A 23222-nucleotide genomic window follows, 5' to 3' on the forward strand; every position below is an offset into this window, starting at 1 on the left:
AGAGTGAGAGAAGCAAAGATACAGGCAGAGGGAGAAGCAGGCTCTGTGCAGGGAACCCAATGTGGGACCCCATCATCACACCCTGGGCCGAAGGCAGGCGGCAAACCGCTGAGCCACCCAGGGATCCCCCTATATTACCTTTGTTTGTAATATGTGAAATTTCACCTTTTTTGTAACAGGTGAAATTTCAGTTTTAAATGAAGAGCAGGAAGCATTTCTGTTGTTGAAAATGAAAATTAATTTCTTTGGATTAGCATTAATTGGCACATTACTTAGATACTTTCTGTGAGGATGTTGATTTTTGACTGTCCTTAGGTTTTTAGATCTCCTTTAGAGGCATGAAAATAAATTAGTGGTATTCTCTGCAGAACTGGCCAAAAACCAGCCAAGTATTTTGGAGATACTGATATTAGATAGATATTTTGGAGGTATTGTTAACAGTATTATAATGTAACCTCATGTAGTGTTATTCACAAATTTTTCTTTAATATAAATTTTCTTTAGTATAAATATAAACTTTTCGTTAAAGTAAAACTTATATTAATATAAGTTTTTCTTTAATATAATTTTTACAAAAGTAACAGGAAAATATGAGTGAACCACATGATGTGATATACTTGTGTTTTTAGGTTAGTGCTAAGATAACTTCACAGGCATTTTTTATGTGCTTATTCCCACAAAAGGACATACTAAATCTCACTGAATATGAGAACAACTCATATTTTTCCATTTAGAATGTATGATACCTTTAACTTTTTAAATTCTGAAATAAAGCCTGGTAAATGAGACTATGTTGAATATATGAAGATTTGATAATCCAGGCCATATCTTTGTGTTTAGTGTTTTTCTTTTCTTATAAACTCTGAACATGCTGAGTGCTGTATATAAAAAGTAGCTGAGTGTATTAAATGATACTATACTTATAGTGTGTCCAGTTTCTCTTATATGTGCCATGCATCCACTCTTCAAACATGATGTGCTTTATTAATGTGACTAATTGAACTGTGATTAATATGAGCATGAAGGCTTAATAACTTGAATGAAGTGATAAGATTTATTTCTATATATACTTTCCTTTGCCTACGTCCTTTTAAGGGGTGATCTTCACTTTGAAGTAGAGGAGTGCTCTATTGAAGGTTATTTGAACATTATATTTTTAAACTACTACTTGGTGGCAGTAACTCCCCATTAATTACTGAAATGCTTGTTTCCATGTGTTAAAGAACATTATATCACCTGTAGTTGTATTGCAGGCAGTAAGAAAAATAGAAGAATGTTGGATACCTTGTAAATTTTTTTCTCTCCACTGAGAGAGGAGGCTTATGTGCATATATATATATTTGCAAAGGACAAAGAAGACAGTGAGGAGAGTCACAGGATGTTATTATTAGAAGAGGTCTTCATCTTACAAATAAGGAAACAAGTATGGAGAGGTGGAATACCTACATCGTAAAAAGCAGTGACACTTAGCGTTTCCTTTCTTTTCTGAAGGGTAAAAATTTTTGTTTTCGGGTTGGAAGAACTAGAAACTGTTTCAGTCTCTCCATAAGATATTCTGTAGAATCATTCATTTCCTTTTTCACCTTATCTATCAATATTCAGGTAAATAGCAGTAAAATTAAATGCTAATCCTGGGATCATGACCCAGCATTTCTAGAGTATTATGTTTAATGTTATATTTTTCTTTAATTTAAAATCTGTACATGTCCATGTGAACTGAACCACACTGTGGTGTTCCCTTTATGGTTTCACATAGGTTTTGGGCGACCTTCCCAAATATTTTCTTCCTTTGAAGGAAATGTGTTTGTTTCTTTTTATTATGCAGCATAGGCTACATTTCATTACCATTTCTTTTTTGAAGGATAAAAAAATGTAATACCGAGACTGTAAATAAGTAAAAATATTTTATTTGCAATCCTTAAGTCATCTACACATTTTTCATAAAACCTTTTATAAACATTGTTAACCACTATGGTTCTCCCAAGGAGAATTAACAGTAACAAATTATTTGATTTAAACCACAGCCTGAATAATTTAAATAAGCTGAAATTAGTCAACATGTGATGAAATTCATAAATGGAAACGTTGGCTGTCCTGTAGTAATCAATGCATAGCTACAGCTGGTTGAAGGGGACCAAATCCATTGAAGAGGCGATTTGGTTCCATTTTACCAGCTCTAGCAAAGCATTGCAGTGCTGCTAGTTTGGGATACAAAAGAATTGAAATGCTCTTTATTTGTACAGTTATGGTTATGGACTTTCTACAAATATTAGAGACAGTACTCTTTAGTCATTACATATAAACTTTTCTATTTTGAGACACTTTTCCTACTATTTCCCACTTGAACAGAGTAGAAGTCTGTGCATGTTAACATTTTGTTGTCGCATTAAGGAATTATCAATGTATACCTTTGCATAATTCTTAAATGTAGATAATAATCTGTTTTAAAACCAACAGCATTTAAAGGAACAAACAGACCTTAATGTATTTCAATGTACTATTTTGTATTTATCGTTAGGTGGTAAACCAAGCAAGTATGCTAATAGGTTAGGGAAGAGTACTGGTAGTGCTACCTTTCTTCCCACTGCTCCTTTATTTAGTATTATATTTGAGGACTGATAGCAAGTTGCTGACAGGGAGGGGGTGGAGGAATATGAGTGGCCTTAAGAAAGTACCTCTGCCCTTTGGTTTATAAATAGATCACATGTGTATTTGGTGTATTGCTTGGACTTCTGTTGAAAGGAACTACCACACATACCAGCTTTTTTCTTTGTTTTTGCTAATGTAGTGTTACTAATCATAGGTTAGTATATTAACCTTTTTTTAAGGTCTATTTTCCTGACTGAATTCTCCAGCATTTTGGGTACAGATTGCCCAGTTCCTTCCATTATCAGCTTAATAATGCATGGACTTGTGGTGCATAGCTATAATCAGTGAATTTGAGTATTAAAATCTACATGAGTAATATTTTAAAAGTAAGTACAGCAAATTTTTGTTATAATGTGGTTTTAGTGTTGTGTTTCAGTATCAGGGATACTGTTTCAGTATCAGGAAGGGATATCTTTTGAAATATAAAGATATTTTGCAAAAATAAAAGTTTGAGATATTATAGTTTGCCTATAAAGTAAGAACTTTGAAAAATAAAGAAACATTTATTGTTTTGAAGTAAATGAGGAGAAGGTCAACAGTAATTTAGGCAATATTCAGACAGTTCTCATATTAAGTATATTCTGCATCTGTTGGTTGGTAAGTATGCTGCTGGTGAAATTAATGTAACTACAATTCTTTCCATTTATTCTAATAGAAATGAAACAGGTGTTAAATTGCCTGGACTTAAGTGCTGAAGATAGCAATAAAACTGGCTTCTATTTTTACTAGTTATATGGGAGCTGTTTAGCAGATCCAGTTGCTCAAGTGTGCTTTTGGATGACAGTTCAGTTTCATATACTGGCCATATCGGGGCAAGGAGAGGCCATGGAAAAAAAATAGTACAGCATTTGATAATGTCAGCATCTGTTATCCCTGTCAGAGAGACAGTTGAAATGTTTGAGTTACACCAGTGTCAGCAGATGCCCAGAGTTTACTATGTACTCAGTTAAAAATGAACAGCTGATCTAAGTGATGGATGTGACATTTTAGAATGATTGAAAATACTCAGATATGTTCATTTAACTTGTAGGCACTAGAATCAGTATATAATTTTGCTTCTTAAAATGAATAACAGATGTTGTCATTTCATTTTCTGAGGATTATGTACTCTTAACATGATAGCAGTGAGATTCTTTGTCACCAGGATGTTTTAAAGTAATTATTAAACATTTTTATTGTGCCTATAAAATAATGAATATAATTGTTCTACAATTTTACAATGTTCTATAATTTTATAATGTTATAAAACATGAGTATAGTAATGCCTTTTGAGTTGTTTTGTAGAGGAACCTGTACTTTTGAGATACATATTTTCAGTGATAACCATAGTTAACCTTAGGGACATTCTGTTCAACTTGGGACACATAAAAATTGTCAAATATCATTATGCTCTTTATACATGTCTGAATATTACAGTTGAAATAATACTTGTAATAAGGAATGATTAGAGTATATGAATATTAGTATTTCTTTTTTTCTAAATCTGTCATAGTAGCTTGAAACAGGTACTGCTTGTAAAGTATTGCCAGTAGCTTTATTATTTATGAGTTTTATTAAGTATATATTATACAAAATAAATTTTGTGTAAGATACAAAAAAAGTATTTTGGTATCTCCAACACACTACAAATAGTGGGTGGGCCTATCATGTTTGTCAAAATTGAATCGCTGTTGCCCAGTACCAGTGAAAGATGATTATTCTGTCTGTGTAAATTGATTTCTTAACTATAGCATTTTCATTTTATGTACTGCTTTGGAGAAAGCAAATTCAAGAATAATATAATAAACTAATTTCTTTTAAATATTTGGCAATCTGTTAGCAATGTGCCCTGTTAACCTACAACTGAGGCCCAGAATTTTGTCATTTTTCATGCATAAATCTTTGTTTTAAGTACTAACAGCATTTAAAACAAAGACTGGGCTAAGGACCTAATTAACTTGAGGACAACACCACTTTTTATTTTTGAAGAGTAGAATGTTACTTAAAAGATAGTCTTTTCGAATTACAACTATGATAGCTTTCAAAACAGAAAGCCTAAAACAACAAACAAAACTTGCTTCAGAAATTCTTCTGTTAGCAGACTAAATTTATTAAACTATGAAGAACAGTTGTTAAAATGTAATATCAGTTTTTGTTATATTTGAATCTTAACAAATCAGTTGATCCTACTAATATGATATATTTCAATTAAGATCAATTTGTAGAGACAGAAAATAGGTCATGTGTATCCCTTCCTCTTTTGTTCTGGTAATACTAGCTTCTTCTCTGTATTCAAATTGTAGTCATGTAAGTACTTAATTTAAAAATGTAAAACAATAGTATATTTTAAACTTAAAAGATTTAAAAAGAGTTTCATGATAATTTTGATAATTTTTAATCTCCTTAGTTAAACTTTTTTCTCTTCACAAAGTAGAAATCTTTGCAGCATTTAGTTTCCATCTAAAAGTAGTAGGTACATTTTTGTGGTGTATCGCCAAAGGTCATTTCTTAGATATTAGGTTAATTTACAGTCATTCACATAGGAAGAAGCAAAGGCTTATTTTAGCTGCAGTGTAGTTCCCTCCTGGCAGTTTATTGCCTACCAAAAATACATACTTCTTTACATTCCATAGCATTGTATGTTCATATGGGTACATAAAGAAGTATGTACTCTGAGTAGGTTTTACTAAGTTGTTAGCTGTAGAAACATGAAATATTTTATTTTTCCCATTTGTTAGTAAAACATACAGCTTACTGATTCAGAACAGTGGTAGATCATTTGCAGAGACTACCAAAGACTAAACTATAACAGATTTACCTGAAGCATGGCATTAGTGCCATTTGTGGCTCCTCGTTCTTGGTGGACACAGACACTTCTAAACACTAACCAGTTATCTGTTGAACTTTGTCCTGGTCTGGTTGTTTTTGCCAGAGATTCATAAAATCAGTGGAGTTTTTACAGAATATATTTCAGAAACTTCTAAGATCAGCCTAGTGTTTCTTCATAGTCTTCAGAGCGAATTTCTTCTTATTTTGTAGTTTGCTTCTAGATCCTACAAGTAGATAGTAATGAACTCAGTGCATATTCTTTTTACAGACTATATATCTTACCAAAACTTAACCAATTAACCAATTAGTACTTCTTCTGATATTGTGTCTAAAGTTGAAAGAAAAAAAAAAAGTAAAGTTGAAAGAACAAGGAGAAAAACTAGATCTTTTTAGAGTGTGAGTGAACTGAATTTTTAAAGATGATGAATTATTTTTTTAAAGGTCGCAGATGAGGAATTCATGATTATTTGAAAACTTCTTTGTCCTTCCTTTGTCTTAATTAGTTACTTAACTGAACTTTGCATTTTGGTGCTTTTGTTTGGGTTGAATACACATTCAAATAGTTGGATAAATATGTAATTTGGGGGAGTTGGGTTCTTTTGATTATTATTATTTTTTAATATAAAGGATAACTACCAAGATAGTCAACTTTTCTAAAGTCTCACTGAAAAGAACTGAAAGGTGTTAGCCTATGAGCACGGGGGTTTGAGCTTGATCATTTAGCTTGATAAGACATTATAGTTGGTGAGTTGCCTTTAACTTTTCTGGTATTAAGAGGTTAATTTAAAAGAACACCGTAAGAAATGTTCATATTTAGGAAAGGAGAAAACACAACGGCAAGGAAAGTAGAATTTCTGCAGCCTGTAATAAAAAGTTAGTGCAGTTCATAGAGAGCAAATCAGAACGTAGCAGTAGAAGGCCCAGCACTACAGCAGTTTCAGCAATGCAGCATTAGGGTAACTTACCATGCACATTCTGATTTATTTTGTGACCAACTTAAAGTTAGCTTTAAAAATTATTTTGTAATCTGCCAAGTCTCTTGGTTGACTAAACCTTGAAATAGACAGTTAATAGTTTTTAAAAGGTAGCATACTTTGGGAGCAGAGTGTGATTTACTAAGGATGCAAAATCATCATTTAATCTGAAACAAGAAAGACTAACTCCTTAATGATGTCAGTGACAATAATGGATTTATGCATTTTTGAGATCAAGAATTATCTGCCAAGATACTTGAATAACATTCCTTTTTACGCTATATAAGCTGTTTACTTGAACTATGAAATTAGGTAATGCCCAGATAGACTTTAACAATAAAAGCATTTATCACATCAGTAATTGGTAAGCATGCAGAAAGTCATAAGCATCCTTAAAAGTGCAGGCCTTGTGGTGCTCTATTACCTGTAAGCTTAGTGCCATGCAGCATTTGCAGGAGGAAGAAAGATAATGACCTAGATAATCACATCAGCAGCAGCCATCTCCTCTTGATTGTTCCTTCACTCTATTCGCTGATTCAGCACTTCTTTCCATGAGCCGAGGGAAGCAAGGGGACCGTATCAGTGAATACAGAACCTCACCTTTTAAGATACATTTGAAAAACAAATGAACAAACAAAAACAAATAAGCCATCTTTTTCCTCTCCCTTCCCTTCACCTTAAAAAAATAAAAATGAATGAAATTTGGCTATTTGACTTGGAAGATCCTATTACCAGTATTGCACAGATACGAGTACCTTGTATCTGCTGTACAGAAAGTTAAACCACCAAGGAGGGTTGATATAATGGCCAAGAAAATGAACCTCACTTATTTTTCAGATGAAATGCTTCAGAAGAGGGGAGAAAGTTGTAGAGGAAGTTAATTTTATAATCCAAAAAAGACAGACAAAAACCAAAACACACCTCACTCCCCCCAAGTAACTGTAAACATTCACCCTATTTTCCTTTGCCCACCAGAATACATTGGGTTCTTCTGACTTCTCAGGAAATATTCTGTATCTTTCTTGCTGTGAAGTTGTTTTTTTGATTTTTTTGGTTTTTGGTTTTTAGTTTCCAGGATTAATTGGTAGATCTGTATTGAAGCCACCTTGTCATATCCAGAGGTCAAGTCTGCAAGCAAGGTCAGGACTTCCACATGGTCACTACAGAGGTTAACTTATATTCTTCTCTCAGTGGCCACAGGCTAAACTGTTACAGCTTTATAGGCAGCTAAGCATTTGAAACATGCACTCCCAGGCAAACAGGCTCTCTTGTGCCTCTCTCTTCCCTGACCATATTTAGTCAACCATAGCAAAAAATAGTCTCTCAGCTGTCGATTGTCGATCCAAAAGCTGAGGAAGCCTCTATCTTGCTTTCTGCCTATTGATTGTTCATCCTGCGGTCCACAACACTGCTTTGCCATTTGTTCTGCCTTTTTTTTTTTTTTTTTTAAAGCACTGCCAAATAAAGCGGTCTCTCATGTTTCCACTTGCATTTCCCAGATTTTCACTGAGCTTGCGCTGAGACTAGGAAAGCCTGATGCAGCTGTCACTATACTTAGAAGCACTGCAGAGAAAAAAAGAAGAGGAAAAATATTACCCTGGCTAGTTGCAAGACAGTCTTTAGACAGACCTGGAACAAGTAAAATCCTTCTGTTGCCAAAATATATTTCATAACCTATTTTTTGTTGGTAAATATATTATGAATGATGGTATTTTACATAACTAAAGGCCTGAAGATATTTTGCAGGGTTATCTTTAGAGCTAGTTGTTGCTAAACATGCTTTTTAAATTTAAGAAATAATATTTGAATGGAAAATATGTAGAAATGGTAAATAGAACCTGTGTATTAAAGATGGAAAGAAATCATTAAGGAAGAAAAGAGTAGTATGTAAATGAAATCTTGGAAAAATGCTACTTAAAACTTTTAATTTAGTGTCAGTTTCAGTTAATTTTTTGTAGTGCTTAGATGAGAAACAGGGTCTAGAATGCTTTTAAGTAATCATGTACTTTTATATTGAAACTGTATTTACATACAGAGCTATTAAAATGCACTTTTATTAATTCTATTTCATTTTTAAATGTGAAGTATTTTTTCCTTCCTTTGACATTGCCATTCCTTTTAAATTTTCTGAAATAACATTTAGGCATGATCCTTTCTACTTTACCAGAGACTGAAATTAGTCATTAATCTAATCTGTAATGTTGCCACATAATAGTATATGCTTCAAAGGAAAAATACTTTTGCTCTAAATTTTTATAGCATATTCACAATAAATTGTAATGTTGAAATTTGCTTTTTTTTTTTTTAACTAAGGAGAAAAGAATATTATTACATCAAATCTAACGTACTTACGGAGATACAGTTTTAGGATTTTACAAACCTAAAAATGCCCAAGAACAAACAAACAGGTTTCTTTCCTAAACCAAACCTATACCTTGTTCTTACTTGTTCTTAATTCAAATACAGTATTCTGGTAAGTACTGATTCAGTTAAAAATTAAGAAAAACTGTTACCAGTTTTTTAAGCTCATTCTCCTACGAGGGAAGTTTGTCCCTGACATTCTTTTTGTCTTTAGCATTTAATACCATAGCAGGTGAATTATTTTGGATGGCTATTTTAAAGCAGTGCTTCTGTAGACATTTGGCAGTTTTGAAAAGCCAGCTTTCCTAGATATTGGAATACTTTTACACATATTGTGAGATGATACATGTCTCAGATTAAGATAGGTTAATTTTCAGGTTTCTAAATCACCTCATTATTTCCTAAAACCATTTTGTAGCAGTGAAAGGTTGTTCTTTTGTTTTTAAAGCAAACACATGAAGTGCTGGGCACTTTTCTAAGCCCTTTTCAATTTTCACAGTAACTTCTTTGAGATAAGATCTATGATTCTTCTCATGTTTTATAGATGAAGAAACCGAGGCATCACAATTAAGTAACCTACTCAAGTCACCAGCCATTTAGTTTGCTAATGCCAGAATTTGAACCCAAATAGTTTGGCTTCAGACTTTAAGCTCTTTACCACAACAGTATGCTGCTGCTCTTGTTTTTAATAATGAAACAAACCAGTTAGGGAATTACCTACCATTCTTGGGGGCTTGAGAGTATACCAAAAATGTAATAGGCTGCTAATGCCTCCATTATATTCAGAAAAATGATCGTTTCTTCTTTCGTTCCAGTTAACAGAACTTTGAGCTCCTTTTACTAGGCATACAAAGGGGATATAAAGATAATTAAAATGGGACCCTGGCCTATAACATAGGAGAAATAGGAACTGACTGGTCATTTAAGAGATAATTTTGGTTGTCTTTAGTATCAGAATACTTGAGTATTCAGCTATACAACTCTTCTGCAGCTTGAATTATGAATTATTATTATATACTATTATACAATAGTATATCTCTTTCATTTTGAGCTAAATTCTGCTACATTACTAAATTTCCACTTAATGAAATTAAGCTAAATTAATGAGTTTTTTTTAAAGATTTTATTTATTCATAGAGACAGAGAGGGAGAGAGGCGCAGAGACACAGGCAGAGGGAGAAGCAGGTTCCATTCAGGGAGCCTGACGTGGGACTCGATCCAGCTCGATCCAGGGTCTCCAGGATCACGCTCCGGGCTGCAGGCGGTGCTAAACCGCTGCGCCACCTGGGCTGCCCATTAATGAGCTTTTTAATTGTGGTACTGTCAAAAAAAGTTGAGGAGGGAGCACATTAAAAAAAGTTTAAAAACATCTATTCACTAGTTAAAAGTAGGTGAAAGAAAATAAAAAACAGCCATATTCATTTATTAAAGTGATTACCATGGATAGATTTTGAGTATACATCCTCTCAGTCTTCTTGTCTGCATCCATTCAGATAGGGGTGGGTATCGAACAAAAATATGTATAGAATATCACATACTGGTTTGCATTTAGTATGCCCTAAAGAACTTCTGCTTGGGATTGATCAACTTTTAGTAGATTCCTTTATGAATTCTGGCTTTATTATTTAAGGGATTGTTTCATTAATTTATTTAGCAAGCATTTATTGAACACTTAATATGTGCTATTCAGCGATTCTAATGTGTTTTTACATTAAGTAATTCTAATAGTAAGGCCTCCACACTTCAGCTACTTGGATTCATTTGGAAAACATTGCCTGTCTCTGAAGAAAGATTGTAAAACATGGCAGGCCCTAAAAATGGACCCAGTGCCATTTGACTGCTACATACCAATGTAGACAGCTGCTTGTCCCCTCTACTTCTTAGAACTCATTTGTTCATCATTCAGCAAACGTTTGAGTATTACCATGTGCCAGGGATTATGCTAGGCACCACTATTAGTTGTTCCGGAACTTAATGCTTCTTTGGCACTGTTCACAAATGCCTGCTTAACTGGTAGTAAGATCTTACCTTTAAACCATCCATGTCCTTAACCTCTTGGAAAACAACTAGATTGAGAAATAAAGAAGAGTGTATGGGCATTAGGAAAAATACCTCCAAATCTCATACACTGTGCTCCACAGGTGAGAGTTTTGACTTAATCAAATTATTGATGTGTCGAACTGGTCACACCCTGATCTCAGCAACTCTATGGACTTGAGTGCTTGTAGCATAAGTCTCCTCTTCAGGAACTACAGCACTGCAGGGGATAGCTGACCGTGGCTTTCCTGGTTGGATTATGGGCTCCTCAGACTGTCCACCCCACAGAAGTAGGACTAATTAACAGAATGGATTGGTTCTGAAGTGAAAACATGATCTCTGAAAATCTGAATTTTGCATTTTAGTATAAGGATTTGATTTACTTTATAGAATGTAATCGAGAAGGGACTGGGATCATTTTTGTTACTTGTAACAGTAGCTTGGAATTACCATCTTTCTTTTGCCCTGACCGTTCATTTACACATTTTGTACTGAGAGGAAAAGGCAAGAAGACATAAGGTAGTGAGATAGTAGAGAGAGTAGGTTTTCAAAAATACGTCTCTATTTCTGTTTAAATGCCTTACTAACCTTCTGAGCCATGGCTCTTCTTTCTGAGAGACTTCAGCTTTCTCTCACTTGTTCACTTAGGAAATACAAGCCCAGAAGGACAAGTTATGATGGCTTGGACATCCACATGTCAGTGGATAGCTTATGCTCAGAGAAGGAAACTGCTCCTCTTTCCCTTTCTTTTCTCTGAGTTATTGGCAGCATAATATGAGAAGGTACTTCCGAAACAGGAATGCGAGATAGTGGGAAACATGGTTTCACAAGAACCATCTTCTCAAGGATATTCAGTAATGTGACTAAAAAAAAAAAAAAAAAAAAAAACTTCGTAAAAGTAGCATGAACCACACTTTATAATGTAAAACTTACGTCATATTTGTATAGTTTGGCTATAAGAACTAAAGTAGCAAGTTAAAAGATGTTAATATAGTAAGCCTAAATATTATTCTAGTGTTTTGACTTAAATTTTAAAAATCTGATACATATATACATAGCTAAGTCAAATACTACTACAAAGCTTATAATGAAAGAATGTGTTCTCCTTTATCCCTCTTCATCCCTTTGCTTCCCCCAACACCCTCCCTATTCAGTAACTTCCAGCTTATCCTGCAGTTTTCCTAATTTATCAATTGTAGATAATATCTACTGATGTCATGTCATGAGAAATGAAGATTTAAAACTATTGACATTGTCTCTTACACCATTTCTCTCAACATAATCCTATCAGTTTTTGTTTAAATCAATAAGTGTTTACTATCTTATGATTTCACTTTATTTTTAATAAAAGTTTTTTTCCGCGTGATTTATTGCTTATATCTTCTAAACTCTCCAAAAGAATCATAAAAGCCTTATAAGTTCATTTCTTACATGGTCATTTCTTACATAGTCATTTCTTACATACATATGTGTAGAGTTCTAGATAATGTTTTGGCACCAAGATTATGCCAAATCCAAACATCCAGTAGTACAATGTGGTACCAGTTTTTTCCCTGTTAAGAATCTGAGTCAAAGTTACATAGTATCTACTATCTCTCTCTCGTTTTTTAAAGATTTTATTTTTAAGTAATCACCCAATGTGGGGCTCCAACTTACAACCCTGAGATTAAGAGTCACATACTCTACCACTGAGCCAGCTAGGCACCCCAATATCTAGTATCTTATTTTAGTCTACTTAAGGAGGAAGATCAGAATACTCACAATTACTGTAAACGAACTAAAATAGGAAACCTGAGCTTTCTGTGAGATCCACGAATGGGATTTAGGGGTTTGTAGACGCTTTCAAAATTGTAGGCGGAGCTATAGATACGTGCATTTCTCTGGGACATATAGATACGTCCATACTTTTCCATAGATTTTGAAATAATTTTGTCACCCCAAAGCAGTGATTATGACTTTAGTAACAACCACTAAAAGCTGTATTTAAGTTGTGATACTCTGTATACTTTGGGTTACAGACCTATTTTAAAATCTGACAAAAGCTGTAAACTTACAAATTTGAATACAGTTTTAGAAGTTCTTGGATCTGGGCAGCCCGGGTGGCTTAGCGGTTTAGTGCCGCCTTCAGCCCAGGATGTGATCCTAGAGACCCGGGATCGAGTCCTGGATCGGGCTCCCTGCATGGATCCTGCTTCTCCCGCTGCCTGTTTCTCTCTCTGTGTGTCTCTCATGAATAAATAAATAAAATCATAAAAAAAAAAAGTACTTGGATCTTCCAGAGACTGTTTAGAGATTTCTTGGGCTTCCTACATGGGATTCATAGACCATTATGTTAAAGAAATATGTTCTGGGTCTTGTTAGGCCTTATTCTCATTTTATAGGCTTACAGTTTCATTTATACACTCTTACTCTACATCTTCAGCCTATTTCTCCATATGTTTGTAACATTTCTCTATTTCAAAATTTTATCTTTCATATGTATCACCTAAGAAAAACTATCCGAATATGTGTCTTATTATCATTTCTTGTCTTTTAATACTCTGTTGGCACAATTTTATTTATTATGTTTTCATGTTCCTTTATATTTTATTTATCATAAACAATAAATGAATATAGCAGAGAAAGGCTTTTTAATAATTTTTGGATGTAAAGCTTAATACTTGTAATTATGCTTGCTCCCCTCCACCGCCTTGTTGGCACAAATTTAAAAGTGTTTCAGTTTTTATGTCTTTTGTTAGGAGTGGGAAAACCCCTAATGTCTAATATGTGTATATCAGGTCCATGCCAAGTCCAACACTCTTTATAGGGGTAGTCATTTTCTCAGTCTTAAACAAAATAGTGGATACATATATTAAGGGAGGATTTTTCGAAGTTATGAGTTTTCTGCATAAAATCTTTCTGTTAAGCAGTTACTGGTATATGGTAAGAAAAGTTGCTTTTAATTTTACTTTTCTTTTTTGGGAGTGGGCTAGGTATTTCTTTAAAAATAATTTTTTTTAGTTGAGTGTAGTTGACATATGATGTTACTTAGTTTCACATGTACAGCATAGTGGTTGAACGTCTCTATATGTTATGCTGTGCTCACCGCAAGTGTAGCTGCCATCTGTCCCCATACAGTGCTATTAAATATCATTGACTATATTCTCTATGCTGTACCTTTGACCCTTGTGACTCATTCATCCAGTAACTGGAAGCCCGTATCTCCCCCTCTCTAACTACTCCCCTCTCTTCTGGCAACCATCAGTTTATTCTCTGTATTTATAAGTCTGATTCTGCTGTTTGTGTATTCATTTGTTTTTTAGATTTGACATGTAAGTTAAATCATGTAGTATTCTCTACCTGACTCATTTCCCTTAGCATAATACCCTTTAGGTCCATCCTTGTTGTCACAGATGGTAAGACCTCATCCTTTTTTTCTTTTATGGCTGGGTAATATTCCATTGTGTATATATACCACATCTTCTTTATCCATTTTATCTGTCAGTGGACACTTGGATTGCTTCCATATCTTGGCTCTTGTAAGTAATGTTGCAGTAAACAGGAGTGTACTGTTTACTGCAACAGGAATGTATGTATGTTTTTGAATTAGTGTTTTTGTTTTCTTTGGGTAAATACCTTGTAGTGGAATTACTGGATCATATGATGCTTTTATTTTTAATTTTTTGAAGAACATATTTTTTTCCACACTGGCCGTACAAATTTATATTCCCACCAGCAGTACACTAGAGGGTTCCTTTTTTCCTACCTCCTCACCAACACGTTATTTCTTGTCTCTGATTTTAGCCATTCTGACGGGTATAAAGTGATGTCTCATTGTGGTTTTCATTTACATTTCCCTGATGATTAGTAATGTTGAACATCTTTTCATATGTCTGTTGGCCATCTGTATGACTTCTTTGGAAAGTTATGGACCTGAAAAATGTTCAGGTCCTCTGCCCATTTTTTTGATCAAATTGTTTTTTTTTGGTGTTGTGTAAATTCTTCACATATTTTGGATATTAATCTCTTCTCAGATATATCATTTGCATATATCTTCTCCCATTGAGGAGGTTGCCTTTTTGTTTTGTTGATAGTTTCCTTTGCTGTGCAAAGTTTATTTTGATGTAGTCCCAATAGTTTATTTTTTGAAGAAGCATCACTTCTTGATAATGACTTCTCCTCCTCTTTTATGCTTTACTTTTTGATGTTCTTTAGAATAACTTTCTTGCTCTGGAAATATGTTGTTATTGATCCCAAAATTTTAAATATTGTAATTACCATTTTGTGTGTTTTGATACCAACTGGATTTAGCATTGCTAAATGATATATATCAGATTTTTAACTACAGTTCATGATAATCTACCAGTTACATGAAATTTGTCTTTTTATCACTATTATTCCTACTTTGTTGTTGTTAACCTGGCTTTTCTTTATTTACTCTTTCATTAATAGATAATATTCAAGTTGAACCTAAGAGTTTCCACAAGACCATAAATTGTCCTTGTTTGGATCTATTTCTTTCTCCTTTTTTTTTTTTTCTCTCATTAGGTTTTTCCTTTTGTAACACACTCCTATTCTAGTTTGATTCTATTCCCTAAATGGTGATAGTTTCTTTACCTCCTAAAGCATCAAAAAGCTGCACATTAGAGATTTAGAAAAAAATACAATTCATGTTTCTCTCAGTGCATAATTTTCTTTAAAGAAGAATGTTTTTATTTGATTTCAGAAGTTTTCTTTGAACATTTTTTCTAAAGAAAATAGTGAAATATTTAATTAAATATCAAATTATGTAAATCTCAAAATCATGTAAACTTGACTTTCAGTGCAATGCGTGTTTTACTGTCTAAATTACCAAGACCATGGATTGTGGATGAGAAGAAAGATGATGGTTATACTGCCTTACATCTGGCTGCGCTAAACAATCATGTAGAAGTGGCTGAACTGTTGGTACATCAGGTAGGAAAAGCTGTGCCATAATTTTTAACAATTTTGGACCGTTGCCATTTGTTTATTACTTCATCAACTACCTATTGATAGGTTATAGTAAAATCCCATGATTATGGAAATTCAGATATGGTGCACTCCATTCTTCTGCCTAACACTTTTAAATGGAGGGTAGTGGTCTGTGTGTGTGTAGCCCGATTATTCCCTTCTACAGTGTTCCTAGATTGGTTCCATGAAATAGGCATAAGTGATTTTCCAGAATCGCTACCACTGTTGTTAGAAGTATCCATCAGCCATAAGGCCAAGAACCATTATGTTGGTATCTAAGCTAGTGTGGCCAGTTGCTGTCAGATAACTCCAGGCTACAGCCAGGACCTGGGGATTCAGTTCATGCCTACTGCTGGACTCCAGGAATCTATGACTGGATAGCAGCAGGTTCACTTCAGTCATTTGATTCATCTTTGAAATAAGATGACACCAGATTTTTATGAGATTGGATTTTGGGGGAATTTATTTACTATAGTTTTTTTTTTTTTCAATTTTTTTTTTATTTATTTATGATAGTCAGAGAGAGAGAGAGAGAGGCAGAGACACAGGAAGAGGGAGAAGCAGGCTCCATGCACCGGGAGCCGGACGTGGGATTCGATCCCGGGTCTCCAGGATTGCGCCCTGGGCTAAAAGCAGGTGCCAAACCGCTACGCCACCCAGGGATCCCTATTTACTATAGTTTTATGATGTTTTAGTTTTTCAGCAAAATTTTTAAATACTTCAATGAAGCATATGCCATATAGAAGCACTGAAGTTACCAAAGAATTATCTGTGATCTCTGATTCACAGAACTTAGTCTAGTTAAGAAGATGAAATAGCAGGAACATTTAGTAAATTGTTCATTATGTGTGATTAGCATCACATTGAAGTATAGCTGACACACAGTGTTTCATTAGTTTCAGGTGTACAGCAGCATAGTGATTTGACCATTTGGATGCTATTCATTATGCTTTGCTCACCCCAAGTGTAGCTATCATCTGTCACCAGTACCATTGACTAATAAGCCTTTTATTATTATTAAGGTTACTATTCTTAAAGTATTGTTAATTGTGATAATTTCCGTTTCAATGCAAAATACAGATAACTGACAATATGCCAGTGTCACACTGTCTTGATTATTGTTTTTAATTAGGTCTTGAGATCCGTTAAAGTAACTCTTCCAACTTTGTTCTTTGTTCTTTTTTCTGAGAGTTACTTCGATATTTTAGATTTTTGAATGTCCCTATAAATTTTAGAATCGGATTACTAGTTTCCATTAAAAAGTCTTGACATTCTGGTTGCACTGCACATTTTAGATTGAACCTTTTTTCCCCCCAGATATATCTTAACTCGTTTCTTTCATGCTGTTGTAAATTGTATTGTTTGAATTTTCAGTTTCTAATTGTATATTACAAATAAATGGAAATAGTTATTTTTTGATGTTGACCATATTTCCTGTGATTTTGTTTCAATAATCACATATTAGAAATTACAACCACAGTGAAATACTACTAATCTGCTTCTAGTACTACTACTATCAATGAAAATAACTAAGATTAACCAAATGTTGGTTGGGATGTGGAGCAATTAGAATTCAGACATTGCTGGTATTTTTTAGAGCCACTTTGAAAGTTTGAAAGTTTTGGCAGTTCTTAATAAAATTATGCATGTATTTACTATGCAACCTGGTAGCCCCCCTCTAGGTATGTACTCAAGAGAACTGAGGACATATTTCCTCACAAATACTTTAGTGCACAATATTTTTAGCAGCTTTACATGTAATAACCTCAAACTGAAAGTGGGCCCGATGTTCATGAACTACTCTCTAGATAAAGGAATTAAAGTACCTCCGTACAGTGAATACTACTTTGGAAAATCTAATGATGGAAAAGTTCAGGAACTTAAAAAAGAAAATCTCTCACTTTGTGCATTTAATGAGAACAGGCATGGTAAGAAAACAAGCTGAGATCAAGTTCTTCCTGATGACACCCAGAGAAACATAAATAATAAAAACAAATCAGAAACTCCAATCTTCCAGAATATGTCATAGCATTATTGGAGTTTCAACTCTACCTAATACCCCAAACAAGGGCACAGGTCGGGTTTCAGAGTTGTATTCAGAGGGCATGAATGGTTGTAAGATGTAAACAGAATGATAAAGTTTATCTTACGGATCTGTAGCCCTTTTCTTAATTTAATTTTTAAAATTAGTACACAAGACATTGTATATAGGGTGGTTTTACATGCTTTTTTTCTGAATCTTTACTGGAGGGGGGGAAAATTTTTTCTTTCTTCTGTTCTAGGTTCTTTGGCTGGTCTAATAATTAAATTGACATGACACATAACAATAGGAGAAAAACACATTTAATTTTGTATACGTGGGAGCTCAGAAAAATATGAGACTCTCCAAAGTGAGGCAACTTTTTATACCTTTTAAACAAATAATAATTTGTGGAGAATACACAAAGGGGTTTGCACTTGGGTTAGCAAATAAATAAATGAAGTAACAAAGTTTAGATAGTAATTCTTGGTCCTTAATTTCTTAATCTCTGGCAATAAGGATGCCCTCTACCCTCCAGATGCAGAAAGGATAGCCTTCACATGGGGAATTTATTTTCTGCTTTCAGGGGAACGAAGGAAGGTCAGAGTGTCCTTGCTCTGGCTATTTCTTAAGTAACTTTAATACAAAATAATCAATATACCAAAGTGGGATTATTTTGAGGCAGCCCACCCTTAATCCCATCATCATATTGACCCTGTGAAATAAGTTGCACTATGACTGTGTTAGAGTCGAGGAAATGATCATGAAATAGCAGAATGCCTCTTAAGTTCTAGAAGCTCTAGGTCCCCTTGTGCCAATAAGTTTAGGACTTTTGCTTTTCAGTTCCTTTCCTCTGTCCTTGGCATCAACTGTTCTCAAATAGTGCTTTGACTATCCCAGGACCCTGGTAGGACATTGTGCTTTCCCTTTAGTAAGTATTTTTATGTACTAATTAAGCATTGTCTTCTCACCCTCCAGCGAAGTTCCTTTTCACTGAATAAGAGCTCAGTCATGCAGCAAGAGGAGGTGACCTTATTAGGTCATTAAAGTAAATCTAAATCCAATATGAAGACTCACTAATAGAACTTCAGGAAATATTATTTACAATGAAAAGGAGGTAATTACCTCTGTTGCTATATAATGGAGATTGAGAGGGAGATGTGTTTGAGCTCTGTACTGAACTTTGTTTTTTAACTGTTCCTAGATAGAGTCACCATAATAAGTAATTATTGTAAACTTGCTGTTCTATCTCAGAAAGTTTATTGCCCCATCTAATTCTTGCTGTATCGCCAGCTACTGTTATGAGAACAATGTTGCTGTAGCTAGAAGGGAGGAGAGTGGTCAACAGTGTTCTGTGTTGTTTATTCCTAATGAAGAGTTACAGTTTTAGTGTCCAGGGTTGTCAAATTTTGAGTATGTAAACTTCATTCTTCTTTTTCAGGGTAATGCTAATCTGGATATCCAGAATGTGAACCAACAGACTGCCCTACACCTTGCTGTTGAACGACAGCACACCCAGATTGTGAGGGTAAAGTATTTACTAAGAAGAATCTTACCTGATAGTTATGTTTTTAGACAGATTTCTAGAAGGTCTTGAAAATTATACATGGTTAGATCTTTCAAAAAGCATAGTTGGTTGTAAAAATTATGATTTTAGGCTAATATTTTGTATTAGTTGGGTAAAGAGTTTTTAATTTATAATAGGGGAAAAAATCTTAAAACTGATATTCAAGGTCTGTTGTATAATTTTGTTGCCAGACTTGCGACTTCCCAAAATATTAAATCAGAGAATTTCATGGTAACATATAAACTGGCTTTTAAAAAGTACATTTCCTCTTAATTTGTGTAATTGAGAGTGCACTATAATTAAAAGCTTAGGTTGGACGTTTACTGCACAGATTCCAAAAAAACTGAAATACATATTTTTATTTGACTAATCTGATATTCCAGAGAAAATATTTGAAAGATTATCGGTTTAAAATTTTTTTGTAGAGCAGTGATTCTTAAAGTTTAGAAGCTGAACCAGCAGCATCAGCATCACCTGGGACCTTGGTAGAAAATTCTTGGGCCCCACCTCAGACCGACCAAATCAGAACCTCCAGGGGTGGGAACTAGCAATCTGTGGTTTAACAAGTCCTCCAGGTAATTCTCATGCATGTTCAAATTTGAGAAACACTGTCCTAGAGTGACATTTTATGTAAACTTTTGGGAACAAAGTAAAAAAAAGGAAAACCACCAACAAATGATAATTTGCCAAGACAGGTAAGACCATATGCTTGAGATTGTCTTCTGTTGTGTTTTTTTAAAACTCTGTGACAGCATTTGTAGAAAGGATTAGGAAAATCAATAAAGCACTATAAGTAAAGTCTTAAATATAAAGTTATATTTATTAAGATATTTTTGAGTTATATCAATACCTCAGTAGTTTAGCACACACTTCACATTGTTACCTAAAATTCTTCTTGCTAAAAATATTTTCATTTATCTGTGATTTTTTGACTTTCCTTATGACTCTACATTTGGAGAAAATTAACCACAAAGAGAATAGAATAAATAACTTGCTTGAAATAAGTTAATATCTTTAAGTAGTAGTAGAATTGTGAACATTTACGATTTGGTCCTATTGGAAGTACTTAAAATATCCCAATTCACATATCTGCAATTAAAAGGAGAAAAAGGGGGGATAATGGCTGGCTCAGTCAGTAGAGCATGAAACTTTTGATTTTGGGGTTGTGGATTTGAGCCCCACATTGGGTGTAGAAATTACTTGACAAAATCTTTTTAATTTTTAAAGATGTATTTATTATTACAAATTTTATTTATTCCTTTGAGAGAGAGCTAGAGCGAGCAGGGGAAGCAGGGGTCCAGGGAGAGGGAGAATGAATCCTAAGTAGACCCACGACTCTGAGATCACTACCTTCAGGTAGGGCCAGGGATCTGTCAGTGTTACTTTATTTATCAAAATTTATTTTATTTAAATTCAATTAAATAACATATCGTGTATTATTAGTTTCAGAGGTGGAGTTCAATGATTTATCAGTTGTATATAACACCCAGTGCTCATTCCATCAAGTGCCCACCTTAATATCCATCACATAGTTACCTCATCCCCTAACCCCTCCCCCCCCAGTAACCCTCAGTTCGTTTCCTATAGTTAAGAGCCTCTTATGGTTTGTCTCCCTCTCTGATTTTGTCTTTGTTACTTTAAATATGTAGTAATTTCTTATCGGCCAGAGAGACCTTAGCAAAATAAGATGTCTTTCTCTTTTAGCTTTTGGTCCGTGCAGGTGCCAAATTAGATATTCAGGATAAGGATGGGGATACTCCTTTGCATGAAGCTCTGAGGCATCATACCTTGTCTCAGCTGCGTCAGCTCCAAGATATGCAAGATGTGGGGAAGGTAGATGCTGCATGGGAACCATCCAAAAACACAGTGAGTAAATTAATCTTTAATTCTGTACTACTGGAAGTATCTTTTAATGCAATTTCTATATTTGTGGTTAATTTAATCTGTTTCTGATAAAATATTTTATTAGAACTGCATATGTAGAAACTTAGTTTATGGACTAAGTAATAGTTAATTCTGAGTATATTGTTTCTAATTCTATTGAAAGTTGTTTGGTTATTTTTTAACTTTAGCCATTTATATGGGTGTGCAGTGGTATGTTGGGGTTTTGATTTACATTTCCCTAATGACTCAGCAGTCATTGATATTGAACATCTTTTCACTTGCTTGTCAGTCATATGTATTTGATGAGGTATCTGTTCACATTTTTTGTGCATTGTTGAACTGATTTCTTACTATTGAGATTTAAGAGTCTGAATTCAAATTCTGTATCAGATACGGGATTTGCACATATTTTCTCCTCATCTGGCTTGTCTTTTCATTCTTACAATAGTGTTTTTGGAAGAGCAGAAATTCTTTTTTTTTTTTTTTTTAAGATTTTATTTATTCATGAGAGACACAGGGCGGGTGGCAGAGAATAGGCAGAGGGAGAAGCAGGCTCCATACAGGGAGCCTGATGTAGACTCGGTCCCGGGACTTCAGGATCACGCCCTGAGCTGAAGCAGGCGCTTAACCGCTGAGCCACCTAGGTATCCCCAGAAATTCTTAATTTTGATGAAGTCTGATTTATAAATTTTTCTTTCATTGTTTGTGTTTTGTGTCCTTTCTGAAAAATCTTTGCTAAACCCAGATCACTAAGGTTTTCTCCTCTTTTGTACTAGAAGTTTATTAAGTTTTAGCTGTTACATTTAGAACTATGATTCTTTTTTTTTCCTTTTGAAATCAAGTTAACATATAGTATATCATTAATTTCAGGGTAGAATTTAGTGATTTGTCAGTCTTCTATAAACACCTGTGCTCCTTACATCAAGTGCCCTCCTTAATGCCCATCACCCAGTTTATTCCATCCTTCTACCCTTTTCCCCTCCAGCAATCCACAGTTTGTTCTCTATAATAGTTCAGAGTCTCCTATGGTTTGTCTCTCTGTTTTTAACCTATTTTATTTTTCCTACCCTTCACCTGTGTTCATCAGTTTTGTTTCTTAAATTCTACATATAAGTGAAATCATGCAGTACTTGTCTTTCTCTGACTGACTTACTTCACTTAGCATAATACCCTCTAGTTCTAGCCAGGCCGTTTCAAGTGGCAAGATTTCATTCTTATTGATGGCTGAGTAATATTACATTGTGTGTGTGTGTGTGTGTGTGTGTGTGTGTTTGTGTTTGTGTTTGTATACACACTGCATCATCTTTATCCATTTTTCCATCGATGGACATCTGGGCTTTTTCCATAGCTTGGCTCTAATGGACATTGCTGTTATAAATATTGGGGTATAGGTGCCCCTTTGCACTATGTTTGCATCCTTCGGATAGATACCTAGTAGTGCACTTGTTGGGTCATAGGGTAGTTGTATTTTTAACTTTTTGAGGAACCTCCTGCTGTTTTTCCAGAGTGGCTGTACCAGTTTGCATTCCCCCCAGCAGTGTAAGAAAGTTCTGTCTTTATCCACATCCTCACCAACAACTCTTGTCTCTTGACTTGTTAATTTTAGCCATTCTGACGGGTGTGAGGTAGTATCTCATTGTGGTTTTGATTTGTATTTCCCTGATAATGCCTGATTTGAGCCTTTTTTTCATGTTGTTGGCCATTTGTCTTCGGAGAAATGTCTGTTCATGTCTTCTGCTCATTTCTTAACTGGATTTTTTTATTTTTTTAATGTTGAATTTGATGAATTCTTTATAGATTTTGGATGCTAGCCCTTTGTCATTTGCAAGTATCTTCTCCCATTTGGTAGATTGCCGTTTAGTTTGGTTGATGGTTTCCCTTGCTGTGCAAAAGCTTTTTGTCCTCATGAAGTCCTAGTAGTTCATTTTTGTTTTTGTTTCCCTTGACTCTG

At 34.4% G+C, this 23222-nt stretch overlaps 1 protein-coding gene and 1 long non-coding RNA gene across 5 annotated transcripts in view; one reads left to right on the top strand and one right to left on the bottom strand.

Annotated features, from left to right (window-relative positions):
* MIB1 (MIB E3 ubiquitin protein ligase 1) overlaps positions 1 to 23222 on the top strand; it is a 137336-nt gene that overhangs the window by 91057 nt on the left and 23057 nt on the right. Inside the window, exons 13-15 of the mRNA XM_072829008.1 lie at positions 15632 to 15764; positions 19262 to 19348; positions 21092 to 21253. Coding sequence (XP_072685109.1) covers positions 15632 to 15764; positions 19262 to 19348; positions 21092 to 21253 — 382 coding nt within the window. The remainder of the gene's footprint in view (positions 1 to 15631; positions 15765 to 19261; positions 19349 to 21091; positions 21254 to 23222) is intronic.
* Positions 1886 to 7990, bottom strand: LOC140635047 (uncharacterized). 4 transcript variants are annotated; one of them, XR_012032388.1, is made up of 3 exons: positions 7353 to 7990; positions 6856 to 7031; positions 1886 to 5681 (listed from the first exon to the last, which is right to left on the bottom strand). It is a non-coding gene; the product is annotated as an uncharacterized lncRNA (long non-coding RNA). The 4 variants fall into 4 exon arrangements; XR_012032387.1 differs by having other exon boundaries at positions 7385 to 7988; XR_012032389.1 differs by having other exon boundaries at positions 6906 to 7031; positions 7404 to 7985.

This window comes from Canis lupus, chromosome 6 (genome assembly GCF_048164855.1).
Source record: "Canis lupus baileyi chromosome 6, mCanLup2.hap1, whole genome shotgun sequence".
Lineage (NCBI taxonomy): Eukaryota > Metazoa > Chordata > Mammalia > Carnivora > Canidae > Canis > Canis lupus.